Source organism: Prunus avium, chromosome 2, assembly GCF_965620075.1.
Source record: "Prunus avium chromosome 2, drPruAviu1.hap1.1, whole genome shotgun sequence".
NCBI lineage: Eukaryota > Viridiplantae > Streptophyta > Magnoliopsida > Rosales > Rosaceae > Prunus > Prunus avium.
This window is the reverse complement of record NC_142285.1, coordinates 6703531-6730831: the sequence shown is the minus strand read 5'-3', so window position 1 is coordinate 6730831 and position 27301 is coordinate 6703531. Positions and strand designations below refer to the sequence as shown.

The window sequence follows — 27301 nt, the reverse complement described above, 5'->3', positions numbered from 1 at the left end:
CTATCTCCTATCTAAAATTTTGACACTTGTCTTTACCTTTAACAGTACACAAACACCGTCAACTCGTACAGAAAATATTGTAAAATATCAATAGGCTTCGCCTTCTCCCTCAACCATGGCAGTATGAGATTCTCCTCCCTCCAACCTCGCAGCGGAAGTAAAATCTGACACCCATCTCTCTTACCTTCAACCTCGCAGCGGAGAAATTTGGAACCATGGCATGACTGCTCCAGATCTGGCGAAAACCTTGCTATAGGGAACTCTTTGGGCGTGGGTTTCCGATATTCAAAAACTAACAAATAGATGTCAGGGAGGGTTTATTTATCCTCCGAAGAATACAGAGAAGAGAAAAAAATATACTCTGAACTGGAATCTGTTGAAATTGTTATTATAATAAAATAGTGTCTTTAATCTTTTGAGAGGAAGTTGTGGTGAGATTTGGTTTTCCTTCGTCGTGCGATTTTGAAGAGAGAGAGTGATGGTGCCTCTGCAACTGCCATATCTTCTATATGAGTTAACGGTGTCTGTGTACTGTTTAAGGTAGAGACGTGGGGACAGGGAGGAGACAGGGTATTTGGGGACAGCAGATCTTAACTCCTCTTTCAGAACCCGTTGCCGGGGCTTCCGATTGAAGCTACCAAACCCAACTCAACTCAGCAGCGGTCAAAACTCGCCGTTTCACTTGCTTTCCTCCTCTACATTTTTTAGTCCCGCGATTCTCTCTACCACTCATTTAAGCTCAATCCTCTGTTCGGTCGCTGAGAAAAACTGAGGTAAACAATTCGGACATGCTTCTTCTGATTCTCCAGTTTCATTTTCTTCTCTGAAATCATAGCCACCAAACGGAAACGGATCTTCTCTTGTGCTTCTAAGAAATGGAGCCCCATCTTTAAGTTTCATTTTCTTTTCTTACCCACAGAGCAAGCTATGCCACTTTGCGAAGCTTGAGTTTTCCTGTTTTGGGGTATTTGTCAGGGGAATAATTTTCAGATGGAAGAGTAAGTCTTGCTTTTTATTTTGAAAGAATTTTGCTTTGCTGAAACAACAAAAAGAAAACTTCAATTTGGTAATGGAATGTAGGGAGAATGCGGTGGAGCTTTTGCAACGGTATCGTCGGGACAGGCGAATGCTTCTGGATTTTATACTTGCCGGTAGCTTAATAAAGAAGGTGATAATGCCTCCTGGTGCGGTTACCCTAGATGATGTGGATCTGGACCAAGTCAGTGTTGATTATGTGCTCAATTGTGCTAAGAAAGGTGGTTTATCTGGTTTGTTTATTGTTGATTTCGACTTGTTGGTTTTGTTAGGTTTCTTTCTTTATATATATGGACACTATTTTTGTTATGTAGGTGGAATGCTTGAACTCTCGGAAGCTATTAGAGACTACCATGACCATACTGGGTTACCCCAGATGGTAAGTGCAATTTAAGACATGATTTAGTGAATTATTCTTATGTTGATTAGTGAAAACTTTTGTCAGCTTTGGAGTTCAAATCTGGTTGGAGATTTAGTGTTGTTATTACCCCTTTTGTTTTTAATAATGTGGATCCAAATTAGGACCAATCAAGGAAATAAAATTCCCAATTAATAGTCTTTCCTTCTGCAGCTCCTGTGCTCATTATTTATGCTCATCTTTTCTGGGTTTTGGTTGATTTATTATTATTTTTTTCTTTTGTAATTTGGATTAGGATAATCACAAAAAAAATTATTTTCTAATTAGTTATCTTTTGCGTATTATCAAGGTTCATTTCCTCTTGTTCCTGTTAATTTGTTTTCTTAAATTATATCCATTCTGTTCATTTTTCCACTTTACCAGAATAGTACAGGTTCTGCTGGTGAATTCTTTTTGGTTACGAATCCTGAGTTTTCTGGTTCTCCTCCAAAACGGGCACCACCAACTGTTCCGGACTTCGTGCCACTTCCTGTTCTAACTCCACCTCCAGGTGTCTTATCATCTATCCCTGACCTTGACTCATCTCCGGTTGCATCAAGTGTGTCAAAGTCAGAATCTTTTAACTACACACAAGCTCAAGAACTGACTGTAGATGATATTGAAGATTTCGAGGATGATGATATTGATGAGGCTGACAGTCTCCGGATTTCACGAAGGATTCGAAACGATGCTACTGATCTTTCGCTTGGATTGCCTTCTTTTAAGACAGGTAATAGATTTTAAAGCCATTGAAATTGTATCAAAACTAAATTATGTAAAATTTCCCTTGCATGAAACTAGTCTAATTAGTGACCTACACTTTCCACATGATGGCCCTTGGGTGCAGGCTCATGTGATAAAGAGGTAGGTGCAGGTACATTAAATTTTGGCCTTAACTTATCTACCAAGAAAGGAAAGAAAAAAAAAAATCTAGAGAGAGTTAGCTCTCAAATAAAAAGTTGTGTATTTTTATATCATCATTCCTACTATCTTAACCGATACCAGCTTATATGCATACCATATAAATCTTGTCAAACTACATTATACTTAACCATGAAAAACTACACTATGAATTCAGTAGAAGTACCAGATTCAGATAGTACAATAAGCTTTGAATTTATGGTCATTGGTTGACTTTTCAATTCTAAACTAACTGGTTATGATATGCATTATACTATTTTTTATATAAATATTGTGATAAGAAACACAGTTTCATTAAAATGAAAAAAATACAAAACAGGGGACAAGTTGTCCAGTGGTCTAGCTGGTAGTTGCTAGCTAGACTACTTGACGACGACTCGACAAGCAATGCAAAACAGAGCTATGCATCAATAGGATTTCCCACATCATTTTTTTTCTAAAACCTTAGCTACTCTACTTGACATTCGAAAGAGAGACATGAAAAAGGAATACTAATTAAAGACCAACATAGTTAGGGCAATGGTCCCACCTCTAGATAGACACCCTATCCTCTACCGAGCTAACACACTTTAAATTCTGTATCATTAACCACATCTTGCATAAGATTCTGATGATATTAATGGAATAATGGATTTGAAGATATTGGGTTTTGGAGATTTTCATGATGAGTATTGATATTAATGGTCTGTTTCTTTTGCACAAGGAAGTTGGATATGGATGTTGGATACGTTGAAATGTAAATATTCTGGAAAGAGTAGACTGCATTATCGCCACAATGCTAAATGCACATACATGTAGATCAATGTATATATATTTACATAATTTTTTTTCAAAGTTCTCCAAGATTGTTATACTCATATGGTGTGGTAGATTCATCATACAAGCATTCTTAATTTATGTATAACTCAAAGAGTAAAGCATATCTCATATGACCCTTTGCTATGTTTCAGTCAATAACAACTGCCCAATTTGAGACCATGATTTTATTTTTAATTATTATTTATGTTTGGATACATTTTTTTAAAAAATATTTGGCACATTAGGAAGTATTAAAGAGGTATAGAGTAACCTACAGGTATCCTATACAGATGCATCTGTCTGCTTTTTCCACATATTTGGCAATCAGTAGCAAAGACTGCATTCCCAGCCCCTAGGATGATTGATGAAAGTTGACACTAAAAAGCATGGGATGGTTGTCATAATTTTTTTTTCCTCCTTTTCTTGTTTAGGTATCACAGAAGATGATCTCCGTGAAACTGCATATGAAGTCCTTTTGGCATGTGCTGGTGCTGCAGGGTATACTTTCATTTTCTTATTGGGTCTGCAAATATTTTTTGTTTTCTTGTAAATCAAGGAAATGCTGTTGTGATTGCAGCTCTATTTGTGTACTTAGTTTAGTTCTGACATGACACCATCCATGTTTGCACTCTCTCTGTCTGAACAGGGGTCTGATTGTGCCGTCAAAAGAGAAAAAGAAAGACAAAAGGTCCAAGCTGATGAGGAAACTTGGACGTAGTAGAAACGAAAATCCTTTGAGTCAGTCTCAACGAGCACCTGGATTGGTTGGTTTGTTGGAGACCATGCGTGTCCAGATGGAGGTATTTAGTAGTCATTTGCTTTTCAAATGGAGGCATTACTACTCTATTTCTTCTCCCTTTTCCTCTCCTTTTATGGCATGCTTACTTACCTGGGAATGGTGTTCGAATTATTCTGATTCCAGACTTCCCCTGGGTTTACTAACACATGAGAAATCAAAATTTATGTGAGTTTTACATTAAAATTCGCAATCCAATAATTGAAAAACCATGAATTAGATTGATTAGGGGTGAATAGTTTATCCCATACCCATTCCTTCTCTCCCCTATTCTCGACTTCCCTGATACATTAATGTTCAATTAATTTGTGTTATTAAAAATGGAAGACCGAGGGGTTGGAACTCCTCCATCATCCCGAATGGGTGTATTGATTTTGAGGAGTAGTTTGTTAAACTTTCAAATAAGCGGTGTTTGATAAACATTGGAGATGAATGATATTTATAAATGATAGTTACAAATATGATATAAGGCATATTTAAGTTTCCTAAATAAGATTATTTTTAGAAATTATTTAATCATTGTTTAGTCCTGTTGGTTCCCTTATACAGTACAATACATAACACGGTACAGATTATCCGGCGTCTTAGTCCTGACAGTACCAAACCCATGATAGTAGTGAGGTTAATACAATAGGAAGAAGTACATTACAATCAAATTGAAATAGTACAGTTCAGTCCAGCATACTAAATGAGCCCATATGGTAGAATACTTAAGAACTATGCGAGCACAAAGGACTGCATAGCATGTTTTTCTTTTGAAACCGGAGGGTTAATTACTAAGACTAAAAGGCTGAGCATCATGTATAAGCTTATTAGTTCACTGGAGAATGGCCCATATTGTAAACAATCATCTGGTTGTGGTAGTTCCGAGCACATGTGCTGTTGCATAATTTTTCTTTATCGTAGCCCAGCAATACAAGATTTGGTACATGCATATGTTAATCTTGTATGCATTATTAGCTGTCACTTCAAGCTGCTATGCACTGTAAAATTTTATAAGTGGGTCAGTTGTTTCTTTCCTTGTTCAGGTCCCCACTGAATGTATTCGTCTTAATGTGATCCTCTCTGTACCTCATTATTGGTTTGTAATTGACGTGGCGTCAGCCAGAGGGGTTCTGAAATCATTGCTGTCTTCAAATATGATTTTTTATGCAGTTTTGGTGAACTGTATTTCTTTGGATTCATATTGATTTAATGATTTCTTTTCTCATACTCGTAAATGCAGATATCTGAGGCAATGGACATCAGAACTAGACAAGGGCTGCTTAATGCCCTAGCTGGAAAAGTGGGAAAAAGAATGGATGCCCTACTGGTTCCTCTGGAACTTCTCTGTTGTATTTCACGAACAGAATTTTCTGACAAGAAGGCGTATATACGGTGGCAGAAAAGGCAGGTAAGTTCTGTTCCTTACAATCTATCTTTCATTTTGTGTTGATACGTTTTATTGGCCATGTAAATTTCCTATTTGGTGAAATTGGAGGGGTGACCATATATGCACATGCGATCCAAATTGAGAAATTCTGATTTGTTTTCACAGTTGAATATGTTGGAGGAAGGGCTTCTTAATTTCCCTGCTGTCGGATTTGGGGAGTCTGGACGGAAGGCGAGTGAGTTTAGGATTCTTTTAGCAAAAATTGAAGAATCTGAGGTATGTCTTCTGTTCATCTAAATGGCTGGAATGCTCTCTATCACAATAATAGACAATTAAAATTTCCCTGACCCAATCATTTATTCTCTTAACTAACACTCGAAAACCATTTGTTCTACTTTATATAATTATAAGATTATAATGGAAATATTTGGGTCTTAAACCTTTTTTTTGCTTTGGAAACACCAGAAATAGGGGTAGTTGGGTGTTCAACATTAGTGTAACTTGTGTTTTTCTTTGAGGGTGTATGTGGAATATGATGGAATTTTTGTGCATTTCTCTTGTATTTTTATCTCTTATTAAAAAGAATTCTACTGATCTTGTTTGGGTGTTAAAAACTTTTCTCTCTCTCTCTCTCTCTCTGTGTTTTTGGTAAACAAGAAAAGAAGAAAAAGAAGAAAATGACCTAAAAGCTACCCAGTCCCACTCACTGTTTTACCACGTCAACTATGGCTCATGTGGCATATAGTTGGGCGTTAGGTGTTCTTTTGTTATAAACTAACAAATTAGCACCCATTTCCTGTTTTACCACCATGTGAGCTCTGGCCCATAATTTTTGATAATAATGATTTATTTTATAACTTGGTGGTTTCAATAAATTTTGTACTACTTAATATTTGGTCTACATTTCCAGCATGGTTCCATCTCAATTTTTTGCATGTTGCTTTTGGTATAATTATATTTGTTTTGTTTTTCATTTCACCCCCTTTCCTTTCTCGTTTGATTGTAGTTTCTTCCACCTTCCACGGGTGAACTCCAACGAACAGAATGCTTAAGATCTCTTCGAGAGATTGCCACTCCACTTGCTGAGAGGCCTGCTCGTGGTGACTTAACTGGTGAAGTATGTCACTGGGCAGATGGTTATCACTTGAACGTTAGACTGTATGAGAAACTGCTTCTCAGTGTCTTTGATATGTTAGATGAGGGAAAGTTGACTGAGGTTAGTACTTTTGGTTCTTGGCCATGACAACACGGCTCTGTCAAAATCTACAGAAGAACTGTATTCATTTACATTGCCAAGTCACTTTCTGCTTGATTGGTTGGGTTTTAAAAGCATTCTGGAGTTAGGATCTCCATTCTGTTTTATAAGCTCTCAGATTTCAGAATTTGTTCTGTAAAATAAAATGTAGTTTTGCTTTACTGCATAGTGATGTATGGTAGTTTAGGAAACTTAACCTTGGTTTTATGTGGTGGGCGCTAGGGTTGAAAGAATTATCCAGTTAAAAAAACCTACGTCTCAAACACACGGACTTATTTCATACCCAGGGCTCCTAGGAAGTCCTGAACTCAACACGATTGGTAAATAATACATACAAATTTCTACATAGGTACCCCTGTGAGGCAAAAAAGTTTATAACTCAGCTCTTAATTAAAGGCTGAATTCGAAAACTGATTTAACCTGAGGATCTTTAGGGCACAAACATCAAAACCATTAACAGTCACTGTTGTCTATTTTGCATGTGGGCTACAGGTGTGGATACCCCAAGTTGTCAAATATGAATTTACAAAGAAAGCAGCAGCTGGGCTTTTTTTCTTTGTCTCTCAGAGTCTCTAGCTTATCTTTATTTTCAGGAAGTGGAAGAAATACTCGAGCTTGTGAAGTCAACGTGGCGTGTTTTAGGAATCACGGAGACCATGCATTACACCTGCTATGCATGGGTCTTATTCCGACAGGTATAATAGGCATAAAAGTAATTTACTTTTCGCATTGTTCTGCAGCCGCTAAAGTGATGTTTTTGTTCTTTTATGGGGAAAGCTATAATGTCATTGTTTATATGTGATGGAGAGTATGGTTCACATGTGTCTTATATTGTTACATTTACAATATGTATTCTAAAAAAGATATTTGTTTTTCATATAATTACTGGAAGATATGGACTTAACAGACATAAAGGACTCTCTCTCTCTCTCTCTCTCTCACACACACACACACACACACACACACACAAACAACATGTACCTCCGATTGTGCAAACCCTTGTAGAGTTTTGTACCTTGTTGTTTATAATTTTGTTTTAGTCTGAGGCCTATAGGCCTATAAGTTATACAATCGGAGGTACTCCTCTCCCATCCCATGAACCTCTCATTCTTATTGAAGGCATTCCGTATCTTTGGAAACATCAATGTTTTTCCAACATTTTAAAAATTTCTATGTACAGCATCTTGGATAATTGAAGTTGCATTGAATGACACTAATAATAGATTCTAACATGTGATAGATGTCTACAAAAGCTTGGTTCAATCGACTTTGGTTTTGAACAATTTGACGTTTCATCTTATACTTTTCAACTAGCAAATCTTTTCACTGGGAATTGAAGCCCACCACAAGTACACACACACACACACACATGCTCTACAGTGATAAAAATTCGTACATGCATATTTTTAGGAGGTTTCAAGTATAAAGATACTGAGAGTGGAATGTCTTTCATGGGTGGCTCCTTGTCAGCATGATATCATGTCAATTATGTACTGTCTCATTTTCTTTGTCCATTCTACAACAATTGCTTTATTTGTTCAATTCTTTGAGTTTCTTTTCAGCTAGATTAGTTCTTTCTAATTCTTTTGTTTCATTTTTGTCTGTTCTCGTGAATGTCTGTTCTTGGCAGTTCCATTAGTAAATTTTTTCTACTGATAAGTATCATCGCCATTTACAGTTTGTATTGATTCTGTGATCACAGCATGTTATTACAAGCGAGCAAGGAGTTTTAAAACATGCCATTGAACAGTTAAAGAAAATACCATTGAAGGAACAACGGGGACCACAAGAGAGGTTACACTTGAAGAGTTTGCATTGTAGAGTTGAAGGCGATCAGGGTCACCAAGATTTATCTTTCTTACAGTCCTTCTTGTTGCCCATTCAGAAATGGGCCAATAAGCAGTTAGGAGACTACCATCTGCACTTTTCTGAGGTATGCTAAGGTCCTAGAAGTGTTATACTTGGGTGTGGTCCTCATTCTTAATTTGGTCTGTTGTCAGGCTGATGTTAGCTTTTTTAAACATTATTTTTAATTTGTATATGTTCGTTTTTATACTACCATGGAAATAACTATCATAGGTCTTGTGCCCATTTGCTTGCATGATCTTTCTGTTTTATTATATGCTTGTGTATTTATGCTATGCAGCTTTTTTCACTTCTGGTACTTGTTAATGTTGCATCTTCATGACACCACTCCAGGCTCCAGCGGATTCAGCTAATTAAAAAATTATGCTAATTTTAGTCACTTTTACCAAGGGACCCTCCTGGTTGCAACTCAGTTTTCTTAAACTTCTCATGTACCTTGTAGGTGCCAGTTATGATGGAGAATGTAGTAGCTGTTGCAATGATTGCTCAAAGGCTTCTATTGGAGGAAACTGAAGCAGTATGTGTAGACTCAAAGGAAACTTTGTTCTTGACTAATATTAGAGAATAATGCATGGCTCTTCATCGTTGAGGAAAAACTTTTCTTCTCACTGCTAAGGTGTCAGGTGAATGGTGGGACTCACCACTTTCACCAATTCATTGGTATGAATTGGTGATGTCTCAGCGGTGAGGAGCCAAGCATGGTTCTTGACTTGTGGAAAACAACTAGTATAACTTTCCAACTTTTCTAAGTTATTCTTTCTTGTGATGAACCCTTATTTTTTGCCAACTTTAATATCTGGATTTTTTTTAAAATAACAGATATTCGAATGTGTTTTCAAATTGCAAAAGGTTTAAAGATGATTTCTTTTATTTGTTCCACAGGCAATGATGCAATATACATCCAACACAGATCGAGATCAGATAGAATCATATATATCATCTTCTATTAAGAATGCATTTACAAGGGTAAGTGTTTCAGTGATTTTTTTATAAGATTTTTCACACACAATATATTAGTAAGTCTTACTATTATCAAACAAGCAAAATTTAATATAGGAAAATTAGGCAATGGACTTCTCCTTTGGGAAGAGAGGTGTAAGGAAAAAAAACTATAATTGGCCCATACTTAAAGATTTTGGAACATTAGTAGACCAAAAACATTTGTCATGGTATTAGAACCGGAGTCCAGTGTTGTGTATATGTTAGACCCCAGTCATGAGGAAATTCAAGCCCACATTCTAACATGTTAAACTTTTGAAAGTAGTAGGTAACTAACAAAATTAATCAAAATTTGGCTGTATAGGAATTATTTTTAGGCTCTATCATGTACAAAAAGTTGTAGTAGTTGACCAGAAACTTTGTCCCTAATTTGTTTATCATCATTGAGAACAAGGTGAAGCCTTTGGCTTCTTATTTCAGGGATTTTAAGAGTTGGTACATATTACTCTGAGGTTTGTGAACACTGTACTGGTTTGAGACTTTAAGAGTTACAACTATTTGTTTGTTTGATCTTTCATGTTTTACTAATGTCCTGCTAGGAATAGAGGACTATGAAGTAAGGCAAAACTTTTATTCTTATTACGAAGTAAGGAAAAACTTAAGGTTCTCTTGAAAGTGTTAAAAGTTGTGGATATAACAGACTATTGTGTTTCGTTATTGCCCGATAGCATTGAAGTTATGTCTAAATATCTTTAGGAGTTTGGCGTGAGCTGGGTAGTTCCAAAAGGCTGTTATTCTTTCCTGCATAAAAAAACGCACTGTGATCAATGGTGGAAAGAAAGCAAAGCCCTTGTCCTGTTGTGTGGATGGAAAGAAATAGAAGAATTTTTTAAGATTTAAGCCGAGTAGGGGAGGAGAAGCTTTGGGGAAGGGTTAGATTTTGGTGATCTCTAAGGGATCTTGTGCTACAGAATTTAAGCATGAATGTAAAATACAATAATGATAATAAATATTAATAAAACACTAACTAGAAAAAGACCTACAACTCTAACTAACACTTCCCCTGAATAGTCAATAAAACACTAATCTTATAAATGTTGTGTTGGGACCCTAATCAAAGACAAAGGTGCAGTGATGTCAAGCTAGGCTTACTAGTAACTAGCAAGCTTCAAAATCGAGAAGACACCGAGTGGTAAATTGTTCAGACGAGAGTCCAATACACAATTTATTCAGTGGTCACTCTCCACAGAACTCATGTGTACTCACACACACACTTACATAAACAGATACCGTTGATACGATTAAAGTTTCCATTTAAGACCGCTGAACAATGGATTTGAATTTTTAAATTTTAAAAATGTATTTTCTTGTTGTACAGATCTTACAGTCTGTTGAAAAATCAGACTCAAAGCATGAACATCCTTTGGCATTGCTTGCTGAAGAGACCAAGAAACTCTTAAAAAAAGATACAACCATGTTCATGCCAATTTTATCCCAGAGGCATCCACAAGCAACTTCTGTCTCAGCCTCACTCCTTCATAGGCTTTATGGCAACAAGTTGGTGAGCTTATATGCCCCCCTTTTTTTTAATAATGAGAATTACATTTATCTACATTTTTTCTATGATACAGTAGTTTTTTAGGGTGGAAGTGGAGAACTTAATGCTAATGTGTTATTTCAGAAACCTTTTCTCGGTGTGGCTGAACATCTGACCGAGGATGTAATATCTGTATTTCCAGCAGCTGATAACCTTGAGCAGTACATTATGGAACTTATTACGTCCAATTCTGGAGAGGAAACTGCAGATATATACTGTAGGAAACTAGCTCCATACCAGGTGATAGTTGGATTTTTTTTACATTACATATTTCCTTTTTTTCTTTTTCAGTTTTAATGTAAATTTGTCTTCTAATAGTGTAAAGTCATGGATATGCACAATTGGAAAAAGACTTGGTTCCTCTAAGCTAAAGCTGAAAAATTAGATAGTTGCAAACAATATGTCAGGTTTACTGTTTACCAATATGCTCCATTGCTTTTTATTGTCATTTTATTGAACTTCTTATATCTTCTTAGATTGGATCCATATCTGGAACATTGGTGATGCGTTGGGTCAATTCGCAACTTGGAAGGGTCTTAGGTTGGGTTGAACGGGCTGTTCAACAAGAGGTAAAATTTAAAGTTTATCCTTTTTTTTTATTAATGTTTTAATTTCTTATGTTAGTTTACTTTTTATTGTTCTCATCTTGAAAGCACAAGCCATAAAAGCAGTAAAAAGAAAGGAAGCGAGCACATTTTTGTTTTTATGCTACCTGTTTGAGACTTAGGGGTGAACGTGATATTGACTGGTATTTTATGTCTTTCTTCAGAAATTGTTGTACTTGTTTGATATACTCTAGATTGGTAACTTCTGGTAATCCAGTCAGAATGAAAACTGTTGAGAGTGTTTGTCCCACAATGAAAAGTTCAGGGAGTTGGGCTACTCCTCCCATTGCCAATTGGTTTTGGGGTGGACCCTCAACTTCCTTCATGGTATCACAGCGAGGCTTCATGTGTTGGGCCCAACGGCCACACATGCTTCCACGTCACCTAATATGTGTTGTTCATGTGAACGGCCACACATGTTCAACGTGCGGGGGCGTGTTGAGAGTGTTTGCCCCACATTGAAAAGTTAAGGGACCTAGCCTGAGTTTATAAGGAGTAGGGATACTCCCCCCATTGCCAATTGGTTTTGCGGTGGAATCTCAACTTCCTTCAAAAACTATTGTTGGAATGATGTTTTCTCACCTAATTAGTGGTGGCGTTGGGTACCAGGAAGTTGGTAGCTTTGAGGTAGGTTATATTGAGGAGTCATGGTGACAAATAAATTAAGGGAGAGGCCCCTGCCCCTAAACTGTGGTTAGTAATACTTGTGTAATATTCTGTGGAAGGGTATTATAAAAGAGATAATACTTTTATCTCTTCTTTCTGTCAGTGTGGAAAATGAGAGAAAGGTAGTATATGTGAAGCATCCAGTTATTTCTTATGATTGTATTACTCAAATCCATCATCCATTATCTCATGTAAAATTGTAAGTTTTGTGTATCAACGGCCAAGTCTGCCACTTCATTATGCCATGCAGTAATTCGGATAGTCAGACTCGTTAATACTTTGAACACATGGGGCTTATTCAGTAATTGGGTATTTGTAGGAATGTCTGGCTGTGCTGCCGCTTCAAACATAATTATACTAGTTCCATTTCGTCCTTTGTTTAATTTTCATAACAATTTAGGGAAAGCCGTTGTATCACCATTTGCATGTAGGTTAGTTTTTGTTATAATTTATGAAAACTTTTCACATCTTCATTTTTTGTAACAATATATGGGGCTTCTTTTTTCATCTTGTAAGTTGCTTAATGTTCGTGTGCATCATCTTACAGAGGTGGGACCCAATATCACCTCAACAGCGGCATGGGAGTTCAATAGTTGAAGTATTTAGGATTGTGGAGGAGGTATGACTGTTTGTTCTTTTTGGGTTTTGCATATGGTATTGTATAAACTACATCTTTCATAATGAAAAAAAAATATACTGATCAATTTATATGTATGTGTTAATAACAATAACTTACGTAGTCATAATAAAAATGCATACATAGTTGACAATATGGGTCACACTCTTATAATTGGTGATAAATAAGTTTGTTATATGTTTCCAAAAGTCTGCATCTTCTCAAATAATTGTATCGTTGCCATTGATATCTTTGAAATGCTTTCATTTCTGGGTTTCAAATGATTGTGTTATTTTTTGAACCAAAATATACTTTTATTAAAATAAAAACTCAAAAAGTGTATGCAATGGACAAGGAGTCCTCATCTATAGTACAATCAATAGCAGTCAAATAAGTGTGTTATTCATCAAGAAAGGATGTCTTTATGAAATGAAAAATAAATTGAATTGGATATAATGTGGAACTTTTCTTGGAGGTTGGCTTTAAGGGAAGTGGACTATTAAATGCATTGTCAAGTATCTGTACTTCAATTCTAGAATTTGTCAGTGGTTTCATATGGAATCTTACAATTCTGGATGTACTTGTAGGATTTGGCCTTCAAATATATTATCTGCTTTTGCCACTGACCAACGTTGCTGATGTGTTTCCTTATAAAAAAAATTTCATGCAGACTGTTGACCAATTTTTTGATCTCAAGGTTCCAATGAGGCCTACAGAATTGAGTGGTTTGTTTCGCGGAGTTGACAATGCTTTTCAAGTGTTCGCAAATCATGTCATTGACAAGTTGGGTATGTGCTACTTGTGAGTTGTACAATTCTGAACTGGCCGACATGACATACATGTGTTATCACAGTTGTGGAAAACTTCGTGAGGGTCATTTAAAATTATCTTATCACAAGCTATGTTTCCTTTACTCTACTCTCGTACATATTCCTTGGGCAACAGTTGTTTATCTGGCCTTCTACAGAATTGACCTGTAGATAATTTTATTGATGGATATTAGTGTAGCACTTATTTGCGTAAATGTTGTTTTCTGCTTTTATTTCTTTGGACTCAGGAACTTCTAGTTATAAATAGGTTCATGAATGATGAATACTTATTTTGTGCCCAAAAAGAAAACAAAATTGTTTCTTTATTTGTTTTCTTATTACATTGTTAGATTTGTTAGATTTCCCTTGGACCCCAAAAGCTTAAGCTGTGAAGGAATGGGTCAACACTGTATATCAAACTGAACCCTCCTTCACGTGCAGCCCCATCCTGCACGTGGAGAGACAGAGAAATGCATGCCAATAGGTGCTGCCCCAACCTACACCTTGCAAACCAACAAAGAATTGGGAAATGTGGTTTTGAGGTTTCAACCCAGGAGCTCCTACAACCAAAGCCTTGCTACCAAGTTAGCTTACCAATGAACCCCATAATGTAAACAATGTATATCAAGCTAACAAGATTTTTCATCCTTCTCTACATGCCATACAAATGATTTTAACCTTTTTTTTTTTTTTGTTATCTACCGTTATTGTATCCACACAGACCTTACATTGGGATTTTGGTCATGCAGCTACCAAGGAAGATTTAATTCCACCTGTGCCCATTCTTACAAGATACAAGAAGGAAGTTGGAATAAAGGCTTTTGTAAAGAAGGAACTATTTGACCCTAGGCTGCCTGATGAGAGAAGGTCTACTGAAATTAGTGTTCGAACGACTCCAACGCTTTGTGTTCAGTTAAATACACTTTATGTAAGTTCAGGTTTAGCTTCTCGTTTTCATTATGAGGGGAGGAAATATTTTCGTAATGATTTTTTAATGCTAAACTCAACTAAGCCTTGGTACTCCTAATTTGAATTGGCCGGATGAGTTCTTCTAGGTGCTTGTGATCTTATAATGTTTTTGTTCTGGTATTGTACATGTCCTGGGTGAGAAAATGATGGGTTATATGCATGTGATTCTTTTATAAGAATCATAAGAAAGTGAAAATATGGATATTAATGAGACCTAAGTTTCATAAGAAAATGACGACACTCTGTTATAATTATTTGCTAAAGATCTTTAGTTGCATCTACATTTGATGGTCCTCCGGTTTCTTTTCACCATATCTTTTAGATATAAATTTGTTTGGTTGCCATATACTTTTTTCTAATAGGAATTTGATTGACCAATAAGATTTGAAAAAAATCTGGTATACTTTTTTTGCTATTCACAGTATGCAATCAGTCAGCTGAATAAGTTGGAAGATAGCATGTGGGAGCGATGGACGAGGAAGAAGCCCAGCCAAAACTTTACCAGTAAGTGCAGAAAAGTGGTTTTCTAACTTAATGTTTGTTTGCAATATTTCCAGTTACAGGAATTTAGGTTGAGGAACACATATTAACATCATTTGTTTGCAATCTTTTCAGTGCTTGATATATTGACCTTTGTTTGTAGAGAAATCCATAGATGAGAAGTCGAAAAGTTTCACCCAAAAGGACACGTTTGATGGGAGTAGAAAAGATATAAATGCTGCTATAGATCAAATTTGCGAGTTCACTGGTACAAGATTTGTGTTTTTAGATGATGTCAAATTCGTTGAGAAACTAGACCATTTATTAATTTACCAACTGTTTATTGCAGGAACTAAGATTATCTTCTGGGACTTGAGGGAACCATTTATTAACAACTTATATAAACCAAGTGTTTCTCTTTCTAGGTTCGAAGCAGTGTATGAACCACTTGATACGGTCAGATTTATTCCATTTGGAAGCTACATTCTATTTTTTGTGGTAGTTAAAGCTGCTTAAGCGAGAAATTGACTGATCTGTCAAGATCTCATCTGCCTTTAGCCTCTATTTCCTTGCACAATAAAAGAAACCGAATTATTCTATATTTATTGCCCTCACGTTGTATATAATTTGTGTTCCACATGTTATGAATTGTACCTCTTCTTGATCAACCTTTTAAGTTGCGTATACTTTCACTCCTAATTGTGTTGTCATGTGGATAGTGCTAGCACAAGTTTAGCCATTAAACAAGGGTGTCCTGGGAGTTTGAGTTACATCTCATGAAGTAGAAAGATACATCAACTCGACTAATAGGTTCAGATGGTAGTTGGTAGTTAGGATCTGGCACATCAACCTGATCGTATGACTTTTATGTTGGATTCATGCTCAAAAGGCATCAAAATTGGATGCTACATACGGTCAATTTTGACTTACCTCTATTCATCTTGGTAGAGTTGAATAATTTTTAGCACTTGTTTAGACATATTGTTTATGTTTCAGAAGAACGACAAAAGGAGTGTTCTGTCTGATTTCTCTATCCACCTATTACATGTTCTTCTTCAGTTATTAATTTCCATCTAATCAAAGTTTATGTAACCATGTCATTTTTTAATTTGTATTTGTTTCTTAAAATTGTATTGATATTGAAGACAAAGGGCTGCCTGTCATTATGAACTACTGCAGGAACTTAGTCAACTGTGTGCTATAATTGTGGAACCACTAAGGGATCGCATCGTGACAAGTCTCCTTCAAGCAACGCTGGTCTATTCCTTACCCTTTGCTTCTTTCCACAAATCTGTCAAATTTACTGTAATTTTTATTTCACTGGAATTTTATTTTATTTTATTTTTTATCCAGGATGGTTTACTCCGTGTTGTATTAGATGGAGGGCCATCACGAATTTTCTCTTTGGGCGATGCAAAGCTATTAGAAGAAGATTTGGAGGTCCTCAAGGTACCTGCTTTGTGCCCTTTGAATATTGGAAGTGGTAAATTTTTATTGGTGTATACTCTTGTTTACAAAAGTTTAAGCTGTTAGAATGTGGGTGAACAGTTATTTTAGATCCCAACACTCCTCACATGTGGACATCACCTCACCATTAGAGGACCCAACATTCACTATCCTATTATATTGAGAGATATGAGAGCTGTGTTAAGATAAGCCTACCATTGTCAGTTTTTCCTTGCCTTTCTTAGAGAGGTGTAGATCCAGGGTCTTATTTTGGTTCTTGGTTTCTGTTTTTCAAACAGAGTTTTCTCTTGTTGTTTAGTCGAGGACTACTTGTCCTCTTGATTATCAATACAATCGTCCTTATTCAAAAAAAAAAATTAGAGGACCCAACATATGAGAGTACCTATATTTGGTGGTTGTCATAATTGGGATTTGTACTTGGGTTTGCTTCTTTGATACCATTGAATTTTTTTTTTTCGGGTTTATCACCATACTTTAATTAAAGTTTAGACTGTTAAATACAGGCCAATAATTATTTTTATATCTGACCAAAAAGAGAGAATTTGTTTTGAATCCAGATAGGTAATCCAACAAAGTTGCATATCCCACAAATTTACACTTGTTCCATTTAGGATCCGTTTGATAACCATTTCAATTTTAGTTTTTTGTTTTCATCTTTTGTGCTAGAGTATAGAGGAAAATGAGAGTGAGGATGAGAATGAGATGAGAGGGGAGGATGGGAGGGAGGAGTAACAAAAGTGAAAACAAAAACTTGAAAGTGAAAACAATTTCAAATAGATTTCAGTTTTTAGTTTTTGTTTTCACATTTATAACTCCTCCCTCCCATCCTCCCCTCTCATCTTCACTCTCATTCTCACTTCCATTCCTCTTTTTCCTCTATTCTCTAGCACAAAAAATGAAAAGTGAAAACTAAAAACTAAAATTAAAATGGTTATCAAAAGGGCCCTTAGCGTTGGAAAGAAGGAATTTACTTACAAGTAGGCATTTGGAAGTTGGTTGAACTTAATCTGGCAAAAGAAGACATAAACGGGTGAATTTGTTCATTTAAATTGCTTCACAAGAATTGTCTACTTTGTATGACAGAGCATTTCGTGGAGTTTCAAATTTGAAAACCAAACTTGCACTTATTTTGTGTCATTGTGGTTGTGATTAACAGGAGTTTTTTATCTCTGGAGGAGATGGGCTTCCAAGAGGAGTTGTCGAAAATCAGGTAGCACGTGTTCGAGATGTAATAAAGTTGCACAGCTATGAGGTTAGTCCATCTGGACATTCGTCATGTTCTGATTCTTTTTTATTTATTTTTAGGCATTCCTCTTGCTGTGATTTCAACAAGTTTGTTGAGAGAGAGAGAGAGAGAGAGAGAGAGAGAGAAAGAACCATCTTATTTTACCCTATACCCAAACACAAACGATATTCTTATTGATTCAACAGAAAAAAGATAATACAATGTATGCAAGTGCTCCATCTTATTACTGTGTCTCACACACATGCATATGCACACATAAGCACACAATACACCAAGGTAAAAGATAGCAAAGTTTCTGACCGCTTAAATTTTGAGCTTGCAGAATTCAACGTTTGATTGTTTTAATGTCTCTATGATCTTGTCGACTTAAATTTATGGTACTTTTTCTTTCTACTTTTTTCTGTTCTCAGACTCGAGAACTGATTGAGGACTTGAAGTCTTCCAGTGGCCTGAACGTGCAGGGTGGTAGAAGCAAACTAGGGGCTGATTCTAAGACTCTTTTGAGAATCTTATGTCACAGAGCTGATTCGGAGGCCTCTCTTTTCCTTAAGAAGCAGTACAAGATACCAAAGTCCACAGCTTAGGGATTACCTTAGCTATTCACGAGTCCTCTGGAAATGTAAAGCAGTAAAATTTGTAATTTCTTTTTGTCGCTTAAAAAATTTGTATTCTGCTAGAATGTGATGTTTATGTGTATAATTTCAGTTATTTCAAGTGAAAGGCAATCGAATGTTGTATTTATGTTTGTCCATTCTTTTTAATGTACCCATTTTGTTTGTACCCTTCTCTGCCTCCCTTTCTGTCTCTTGCTTTCTCCTGCACCAGATCCAGTTTTAAGATTTTCTTCAAGTCAATCTTTGATTATGGAGTCGCATGGTTCTCTTTTCTTATTATGTTATAAGTAGAATAATTATATTGTTGAAACTTAATAAATAGGATTAATTGGGGAATTGATATATTGCAGTGTTTCAGAAATATTAGAAATCCAAAGCGGGTGTCCAGAGAATGCTAGAAATATGAAGTGGGTAAAATTTTTGTATGGATTTTTTTTTTCACAAAAATGGAAAACCAAAGCTGCTAAAAGCTATGGATGAGTTTATTAAAATTAATTTTGATAACAAAATCAATATATATACACATACATACAGAGAGCTTCCATTCAGAGATTCCTCAAATTAGCTTATTTGAGGGACATCCTTGTAGGGTCAAATCAGCATTGTATTTTACTAATCCAAACCGTCTATGTTTTAGATAATCATTCAAAGATCATCTCAAAAAAAAAAAATCACTTGAATCTTTTATCGTTTGACCACTCAATTGAATTATTGAAATTTTAGTATTTTCTTGAAGCACCATTTCATTGATTTTGTAGGACACAATTTGATATCAAAATGGTTTCCGATTTGTCTAATTTTTTGCAAGGATGATCTATGAATGTAGACTTAAAAAATAGATAGTTTGGATTATTGAAAAAATATTTGTAGGGAACCCTAAAAGGTGTACCTCAAATAAAATTATTTGAGGGATCACTCAATAAATGGGACTATATATGCCTGCTTTGGCATAAACATAGATGCTTTCGGAAAACTATAGGGAAACTCTTCGAACTTGCGCATAAAAGTAGAATATTGAAGTTTTTAAATCATAAAAGGCATTAAAAATAACTAATATGAGACAGTTCTCCACTTAGAGCACAATGACTTGATCAGATGTTTAGATTATTAGGCCATCTCCAATCCTAGAGGACTCAAACCCAAAATTTCACCCTAAAAAATACAACTATTCATGTACTTTTAGGACTTAAACTATTTTTTCCTCCAACATTGTAGACTCATAATTTGAGTCCACAACTTTATTAAATTGTTAAAGAATGATATAATCCTATTTTGTTTTTGTGGTTATTTTTTTTTAGTTAATTTTTGCATATTACTCTGTGATTTATTTTTTTCGAACATTTTGACGTAAATTTTTTGAAATTTCATGAACATAATTTTATTAACAAATTGATGAGTATTTATAGAGTTTAGAATATGTTTTGAGGTTGCATCCAACTTAGAATAATATATTTACTTATTTTTACCTTTGGATTTAAATTTTAGCTATTGGATTATTTTTTTCCTGTTTATCCAGCCAAATGTTAATATCATCCGTTGATTTCTAGCCTTTAGGTTTGAAAAAAATATATATATATATATATATATTGAAAGTAGCCCGTTTGAAATGCAGCCATTGAAGTGCAATTTTTAAGTTGCCTAGGCTTTGACACGCGGCCAACAACTTGGGGTAGTGGGCAACAGCCCATCATTTTCTTTGAATAAGGCCCCACATGGCTCTTGTTTGCTGCAAATTGGGCCTCAAAAAAAAATTTCATGGACTGGAATCTAGGCCCAAATACCACCCTCCCCCCCCTCCAAGTACATGGGTTGGAGAAGGTTTTGGGCTAAAAATCCCAAATTTTGGGTTTTGCCTCCCATGGTTGGAGAAGGCCTTAAACGTAAATCACTAAAAATCAAATAACATATCAACAAATCTCTTTCTATTGGGCTTCCTCAAGAGAGTGACACGCCTATCAAACAAAGCAATTGGATCACTCTGAGGCATGTTGCTTGGGCCATAATCTAACTCTTCTTCCAACTTTATTCAACATAGGAGAAGGCAGAACACTGCTTATACAGTGTGCCTAGCCCCATTTCTCCTCCTAGGGTGAACACTTTCTCTGAATTTCAGTTTCTAGCATTTGTATTAAATCAGTGGAGTTGAATTGTAGGAGCTTGAACATTATGACCTTATTTCAATTCATGATTTCTTCTAGAGGTTTAAATTTGAAGATTGAAGAGGTTAGCGCGTGAAGCTTTTTTAATTTTTATTCGCTTTTAGACGTTAAGTTTTACGTACCATCACTTTCTCAATTTCAGTTTCTCACATGTCGCAGTGGACCTTGAACAAATTAACACAGAACTTACTTTACAAGTTCATCATCAGTGAGCATGCATTGAAGCTTTTTATACTCTCTCTCTCTCTCTCTCTCTCTCTCTCTCTCTCTCTCTCTCTCTCTCTCTCTCATTTTTAATTTCTTGCGTTTGAATTGAATAGTTTAACTGATTGCATTTCAATTGAATGAGTAGAGTTGAATTATTAGAGGTTCAACTGAGCTCATTTGAAATATGTGATTTCTAGATGTTTAAATTTGAAGTTTGAGAGGTTACTATGCAAACTTGCTTTTTTTTTTTTACATTAAAAAAACTCTCGCTTTTAGATGGTAAGTTAGACTTTAGCTTTCTCAATTTCAATTTATCACAAACTCTAGTGGAGATCCTGAACATTGAGTGAGATGGAGAACCAAGACCTTCAGTGGAATGTCAATGAAATTGTGAAACTACCAGTGAGATAGCTAAGAAACGCCTAGAAGGGGAATGTGAATAGGCCAATCAAAAATTATAAGGAACAAACACGAATAAAACGTTGTCCGACTATAAAACGATGATTACAAGAAGTACTCACACACTTATCCTAAGCACATTCTAAATAATGTTTACCGACTTCTTTGTAACTCAACTTCTCGCAGAATGATCTTCCAACACTCCTTATGTTACACTAGGCACGATTGCTTCAAGCTCGCCGGAATTCTTCCACGGTCTTAGTACTCTCAACCATATGAGACACTGATCAATGCAAATGAACAACGTTCAACGTAAAGCATGACATTCTAGGGGAACAAATTAATCAAGATCAAGATGTAGAGTGAGTAGATCAGATGATGGCTGCTACTGCTGGATATGTCATCCTAAGCTTTACGAATGCCTACTCGGGATACAACCAGATCTGGATGGACCCAACTGATAAGAACACATCTTTCATCATTGATCAGGGCATGTACTGTTACAAAGTGATGCCCTTTGGGTTGAAGAATGCAGGGGCACCTACCATCGCTTGGTCAATCGTATGTTCGTTGACTACATTGGCAAGTTTGGAGAAGTATATGTTGACGATATGCTCGTGAAGAGCGAGCGGAGTGACCAAAACGTTGGTCGGATGACAAAAATGTTCATTATTATGAAGAAGTACAATATGATGTTGAATCCCACCAAGTGTGTGTTCAGTGTTGTCAGGATCGAGGGCATTCTCCATATCGTTATCATGGTCATCATCGGCTAGCTCGTCCTCCACACACTCCCAATTTATGTCCCCCTCACCATCCTAACCCTCTCATCTTGACTTGTAGTGTGCCTAGCCCTATTTCTCCTCTTGGGATGAACACTTACTTTCTCTAAATTTTGATTTCTTGCATTCATATTAAATTAGTTGAGTTGAATTGGAGGAGCTTGAACATTATGACCTTATGTTTTCAATTGGTAATTTTTTCTAGAGGTTTAAATTTGAATTGAAGAGGTTAGCATGCAAAGCTTTTTTTTTTTCTTTAAAAAAAAAAATTTACTGTAAGTTTTACTTATTATCACTTTCTCAATTTCAGTTTCTCACAAGTCGCAGTGTATAGCTTGAAAAACATTAACACGGAACATACTTTACAAGTTCACCATCAGTGAGAATGCATTGGAGCTTTTTATACTCTCCCTCATTTTCAGTTTCTTTTTATTTGAATTGAATAGTTTAACTGATTGCATTTCAATTGAATTGGTAGAGTTGAATTATTGGAGGTTCAACTGAGCTTATTTGCAATTTGTGATTTGTAGAGGTTTTAATTTGAACTTTGAGAGGTTAGTGTTGACGATATATGTTGGTGAAGAGTGAGTGGAGTGACCAAAACATTGGTCGGATGACAGAAATGTTCATTCTTCTGAAGAAGTACAACATGTTGTTAATCCCACCAAGTGTGTGTACAGTGTCGTCATGATCGAGGGCATTCTACATATCTTCTTCATGGTTGTCATCGGCTAGCTCTTCCTCTATCCCCTGTATGGATGTCATATATTGGAAGGAACAAGTTGTTATAAAAATTATGGTTTTCCTCTTTCCATATAAGTCAAATGCAAAATCCTTTATAACAATCTAAAGCCTTTGTATATTAATATTGTTTTATTTCTGTACTAATGTCATAAGTTTTGATGTAAGGCTTTAGATTGTTATAAAAATTATAGTTTTTCTCTATCTGTAAAAACCAAAAGTAAAAACTTTTATAATATAAATAATATATAAATAAATTGGAAAGTATTTTAAGGTAAAGTAAAACTAAATAAACAAATAATAGGTAAATAAAAATAAAATTATGAAAGTAAGCCTGGTATGGTGAAACACGTCAAAGACGCTGTCCTAAAGCCTTTGTAGCCTCCCAATGTGCAAGTACTGATGGTCTACAAGACTCAAAGATATGACCCCCAATACACAGGCTCAAAGTCCGCTATGAGCACGTTCACAGTTGGATATGTTTCCAAGTCACATAACTGTTAAGCTCATAATTTCATACATATACATGCCCTATTTACTTACTTCTTTTGCTTAGTTTCTTAGATTTCTAAGTTATTTGCCTCCCTTTGTGTGTTTTGTAGGCAAATAGAGCAAGAGAGCATAATTGATGCAATCCATGCATGTTAAAGCCTGATTTGGATAAAGGGAAGAAGAGCTTAATTTTAGGTTAGACAACAAATGATCAAATTAGGGAATTAGGAACACAAGGTTATGACCACACACCATAGCTTAATCATACTTTAGCTAGAATCAATCCATTAATCTAATAGAACTTGGGAACTTATTTGCTTGAGTTACTTTCTTATTTTCTTCCTTCTTTCATGTTCTTTGTTTTTGTTTCTGTTTTGTGTAGGGAAAATGAATTGAATCATTCAATCACCAATCCTCGTGGGATCGACCTCGCACTTACATACGCTATGCTACCGAACGGCTCGTGCACTTGCGAGTATCATAAGTTGAGGATGCAGCTTAATCCATTTTGGTGCAGCTGTATCTACACAACAAGTTTTTGGCGCCGTTGCCGGTGGATTAAGCTGCAATAACCGTTGCCCAAAAATACTAATAGAAAGTAAAGAATATATATAAAGGTAGGAGAAGAGATAATTAGATTTTTCTGTGTGGTCTTCCCACTCAAATGTGAAGGAGGAGTGGCATTTTATAGGCATCCAAAATCATGTTACATTCACCGCATTAAACCAGAAAATTAAGTCATTTAATATAGAAATAAAACCTGAAAATAAATATTTATAACCTCCACAATAAATAAAATAAAACAGCCAAATAATTAAGACAAAATTTAAAATTTATAATGTTAAAAGTTTTAAAAACTTTTAGAAATTCCAACACAAGTCTTGTTGCTTTTGATTTCCTCCTTGGAGAAGATCATGACTTGATCTATGAATGATTGAAATAATCATCATATATAGCCAAGCTAACAATCCTTATGTATACGTTGAACTTGACTGAGAATTAATTGGATGCTGAATGCATCTTAGACCTAGAGGCTTAGAGCCATATTGTTTTTATTCCTAGACCATGATCTCTCTTTTCTTTCTTTCTTTCTCTGGTTCCTCCTCCTCACGTGACTGCTCTCACCTACCTTCTACCTTGTGCAATATGCTCCCTCTTTATCCTCGGCTTTAGCTCTCTTATTTTTCGTACGATTTTTATCGCATGCAGACACCTTTACCTTTGATAATTAACGTTACCTTGCATAAATATTTTACATCCACCCAAATACAAATACAAAAATACGGCTGAAATTTATTTTCAAAAGGTGCTTTAATACCATTTTTATTAGTGAAATTCACATCCAACAAAAACAAGCAAACATAAGCAAATCTTGGAAAGTTCAAATTCACTTTTTAAAAAAGACAGCAGTAATGACCAAGCAAAGCAAGCGCCGCCTATTTGCATGATTGTAAGCGAATATGATAATCACTTTCAGTTTGAAACCTCTTCTTACATTTAGGCTTCGTGCACACCTTGTGAAATCAACCTCGGTGATGTTTCTGGTGGTTTTCCACTTCTGCCATAGAGGCAAATTTCTTTGAGCATACATTGCAAGCCTCATTCTTGGCAGGTTTTTGCAGTAGCTCTGGGTGGAATTGCATATCATGCGCTTCTTTCCCAGCTTCACTTTGAAAGGTGACATGATTCTAACTATTTATTGTTGACGATATGTTGATGAAGAGCGAGTGGAGTGACCAAAACGTTGGTCAGATGGCAAAATGTTCATTGTTATGAAGAAGTACAACATGATGCTGAATCCCACCAAGTGTGTGTTCAATGTCATCGTGATCGAGGGCATTCTCCATATTGTCGTCATCGGCTAGCTCTTCCTCCAGCCCCCAATCAATTTCCTCCTCTACTTGTCTGTTGCTCATACCCAATGAATTCTATCATGACACACCTCATAGAATGAACTATCTTCGTGTGACTGCATTCCTCTAGATAATGACCAAGAAAAGCAAAAGCCTCATATTTGCATGATTTCAAGTGAATATGATAATCACTTTCAGTCAAAAACCTCTTCTTACATTTAGGCTTCGTGCACACCATGTGAAATCGACCCCAGTGATGTTTCTAGTGGTTTTCCACATCTACCACAGAGGCAAATGTCTTTGAGCACAAATTGCAAGCCTCATTCTTAGCAGCAGCTCTGGGTGGAATTGCATATCATGCGCTTCTTTCCCAGCTTCACTTTGAAATGTGATAGGATTCTGACAGGTTAGTGTTAACGATATGTTGGTGAAGAGCGAGTGGAGTGACCAAAACGTTGGTTAGATGGCAGCAATATTCGTTGTTCTAAAGAAGTACAACATGATGTTGAGTCCTACCAAGTGTGTGTTCAGTGTCATCGCAATTGAGGGTATTCTCCATATCGTCGTTGTTGCGTAGATACAGCTGCACCAAAATGGATTCAGTTGCATCCTCAACTTGTGATACTCGCAAGTGCACGAGCCGTTTGGTAGTATAGCATATGTAAGTGCGAGGTCGATCCCACGAGGATTGGTGATTGAATGATCCAATTCATTTTCCCTATACAAAACAGAAACAAAAACAAAGAACATGAAAGAAGGAAAAAAGAAAATAAGAAAGTAACTCAAGCAAATAAGTTCCCAAGTTCAATTAGATTAATGGATTGATTCTAGCTAAAGTATGGTTAAGCCATGGTGTGTGGTCATAACCTTGTGTTCCTAATTCCCTAATTTGATCATTTGTTGTCTAACCTAAAATTAAGCATTAGGAACCCATTAAGCATAGAAGAACAATTTAAACAACCAAGCATGTATCTAATCCCTGTTGTCGAATGTCCATACATACTCTTCCTATTCATAGTTCAATTCGAATTAAAGCATGGTGTCTACTCTTAATTCAAACCAAGATAGCTAACATGCAAGCCTAAATGGTGATCAATCATTCAAACTAGCATATTAACTTATAAGCATAATGAATAAGAACAAAAACCATAATTGAAACTTGGAAACTAATCAAACTTGAAACTAAAGAAAAGAATTTACATAATGAAAAGTAAAGTGGAACTAAGAAAAACTTAAGGAGAATTTCAGCACAAATATTTCATTACTACAATTGAAAACTAGAAAATGAAACTAAGAGAATTTGAGGGAGAGAAGGGAAGGGAGCTCTAGAGAAGTGTTTGAGAGCTCCCCCCCTTGGGGTGTGTTTACAAGCTTGGGAAACCTCACTATATATAGGCCTAAGGAAGCTGAAAATCTGAATTAAGTATGGCTAATGCATACAACACTTTGTTTTATAAAATCTGAAATGGTTGATGCACTTCACTAATGCATACAACACTTCCATTATAAAATCTGAAATGGTTGATGCACTTCACTAATAAATCCCACCAGCAGCCCTAGCTCATCTTCATGTCACCATGACCAAGCTTCCAACCAGAAATAATAGCTCATCCTGAGGTCAGCATGACCAGCAACTTCAAGGGCTTACGAATTGGGCTTCCCTTAAGCAAATTAAGACTTTAAGCACTCAAACTTGAAGTTCAGAATGTCTTCTTTCCAGCCATATATCATTTGGGCCAATCCAAGGTCGGAGGAGGAAGTTAAGGCCAAAACAAATTGCTAACTCATTTTGCGCGCTGATAAAATCCATCCTGAGCATGGCTCTGTGTTTGCTAGGTAACAGACTCCATATTTATCCAATGGGGCTGAATTTTGGATATGTTATATTAAACACCCATTGGAACAACTTTCATGAAGAATGTGGCCTCATCCGAGCTATGTAGGTTGCTGAAACAAAGCTTGCAATATGACCTACGAAACTGGGCTGGCAGGGGACTGTAGCCAAAATTGAGTTTGTCTTTAAGCTCTTCATCCATTCATCCAAATTAGGCCCTAACATGCATGGATTGCATCATTTACTATCCAAAGCCCTCATTATTACCTAAAGCTCAATGAACTGAAAGATAAACACAAAAAGGATTAAAAGCACAAGTTTAACTCAAAAACATAACCAAATCATAAGCTAGAAGGGTACAAAATGATATGTAAATATGCACCGAT

The 27301-nt window shown here is 36.0% G+C and overlaps 1 protein-coding gene across 2 annotated transcripts; it reads left to right on the top strand.

Annotated features, from left to right (window-relative positions):
- Nucleotides 1–45: 45 nt before the first annotated feature.
- On the top strand, nucleotides 46–18616 carry LOC110764914 (plant/protein (DUF810)). 2 transcript variants are annotated; one of them, XM_021967963.2, is made up of 27 exons: nucleotides 46–773; nucleotides 920–998; nucleotides 1081–1256; nucleotides 1350–1414; nucleotides 1817–2162; nucleotides 3583–3649; nucleotides 3798–3951; nucleotides 5173–5340; nucleotides 5485–5595; nucleotides 6326–6535; nucleotides 7168–7269; nucleotides 8277–8507; nucleotides 8883–8957; nucleotides 9323–9406; nucleotides 10758–10940; nucleotides 11061–11216; nucleotides 11453–11545; nucleotides 12795–12866; nucleotides 13534–13651; nucleotides 14422–14600; nucleotides 15064–15145; nucleotides 15285–15389; nucleotides 15471–15577; nucleotides 16301–16378; nucleotides 16475–16570; nucleotides 17745–17840; nucleotides 18245–18616. In XM_021967963.2, the coding sequence occupies exons 2-27, from the start codon at nucleotides 991–993 to the stop codon at nucleotides 18416–18418; spliced, it is 3336 nt and encodes a 1111-aa protein (XP_021823655.2). In that variant the 5' UTR covers nucleotides 46–773; nucleotides 920–990; the 3' UTR covers nucleotides 18419–18616. The 2 variants fall into 2 exon arrangements, with proteins under 2 accessions (XP_021823655.2, XP_088104342.1); XM_088248216.1 differs by lacking the exon at nucleotides 920–998.
- Nucleotides 18617–27301: the final 8685 nt, after the last annotated feature.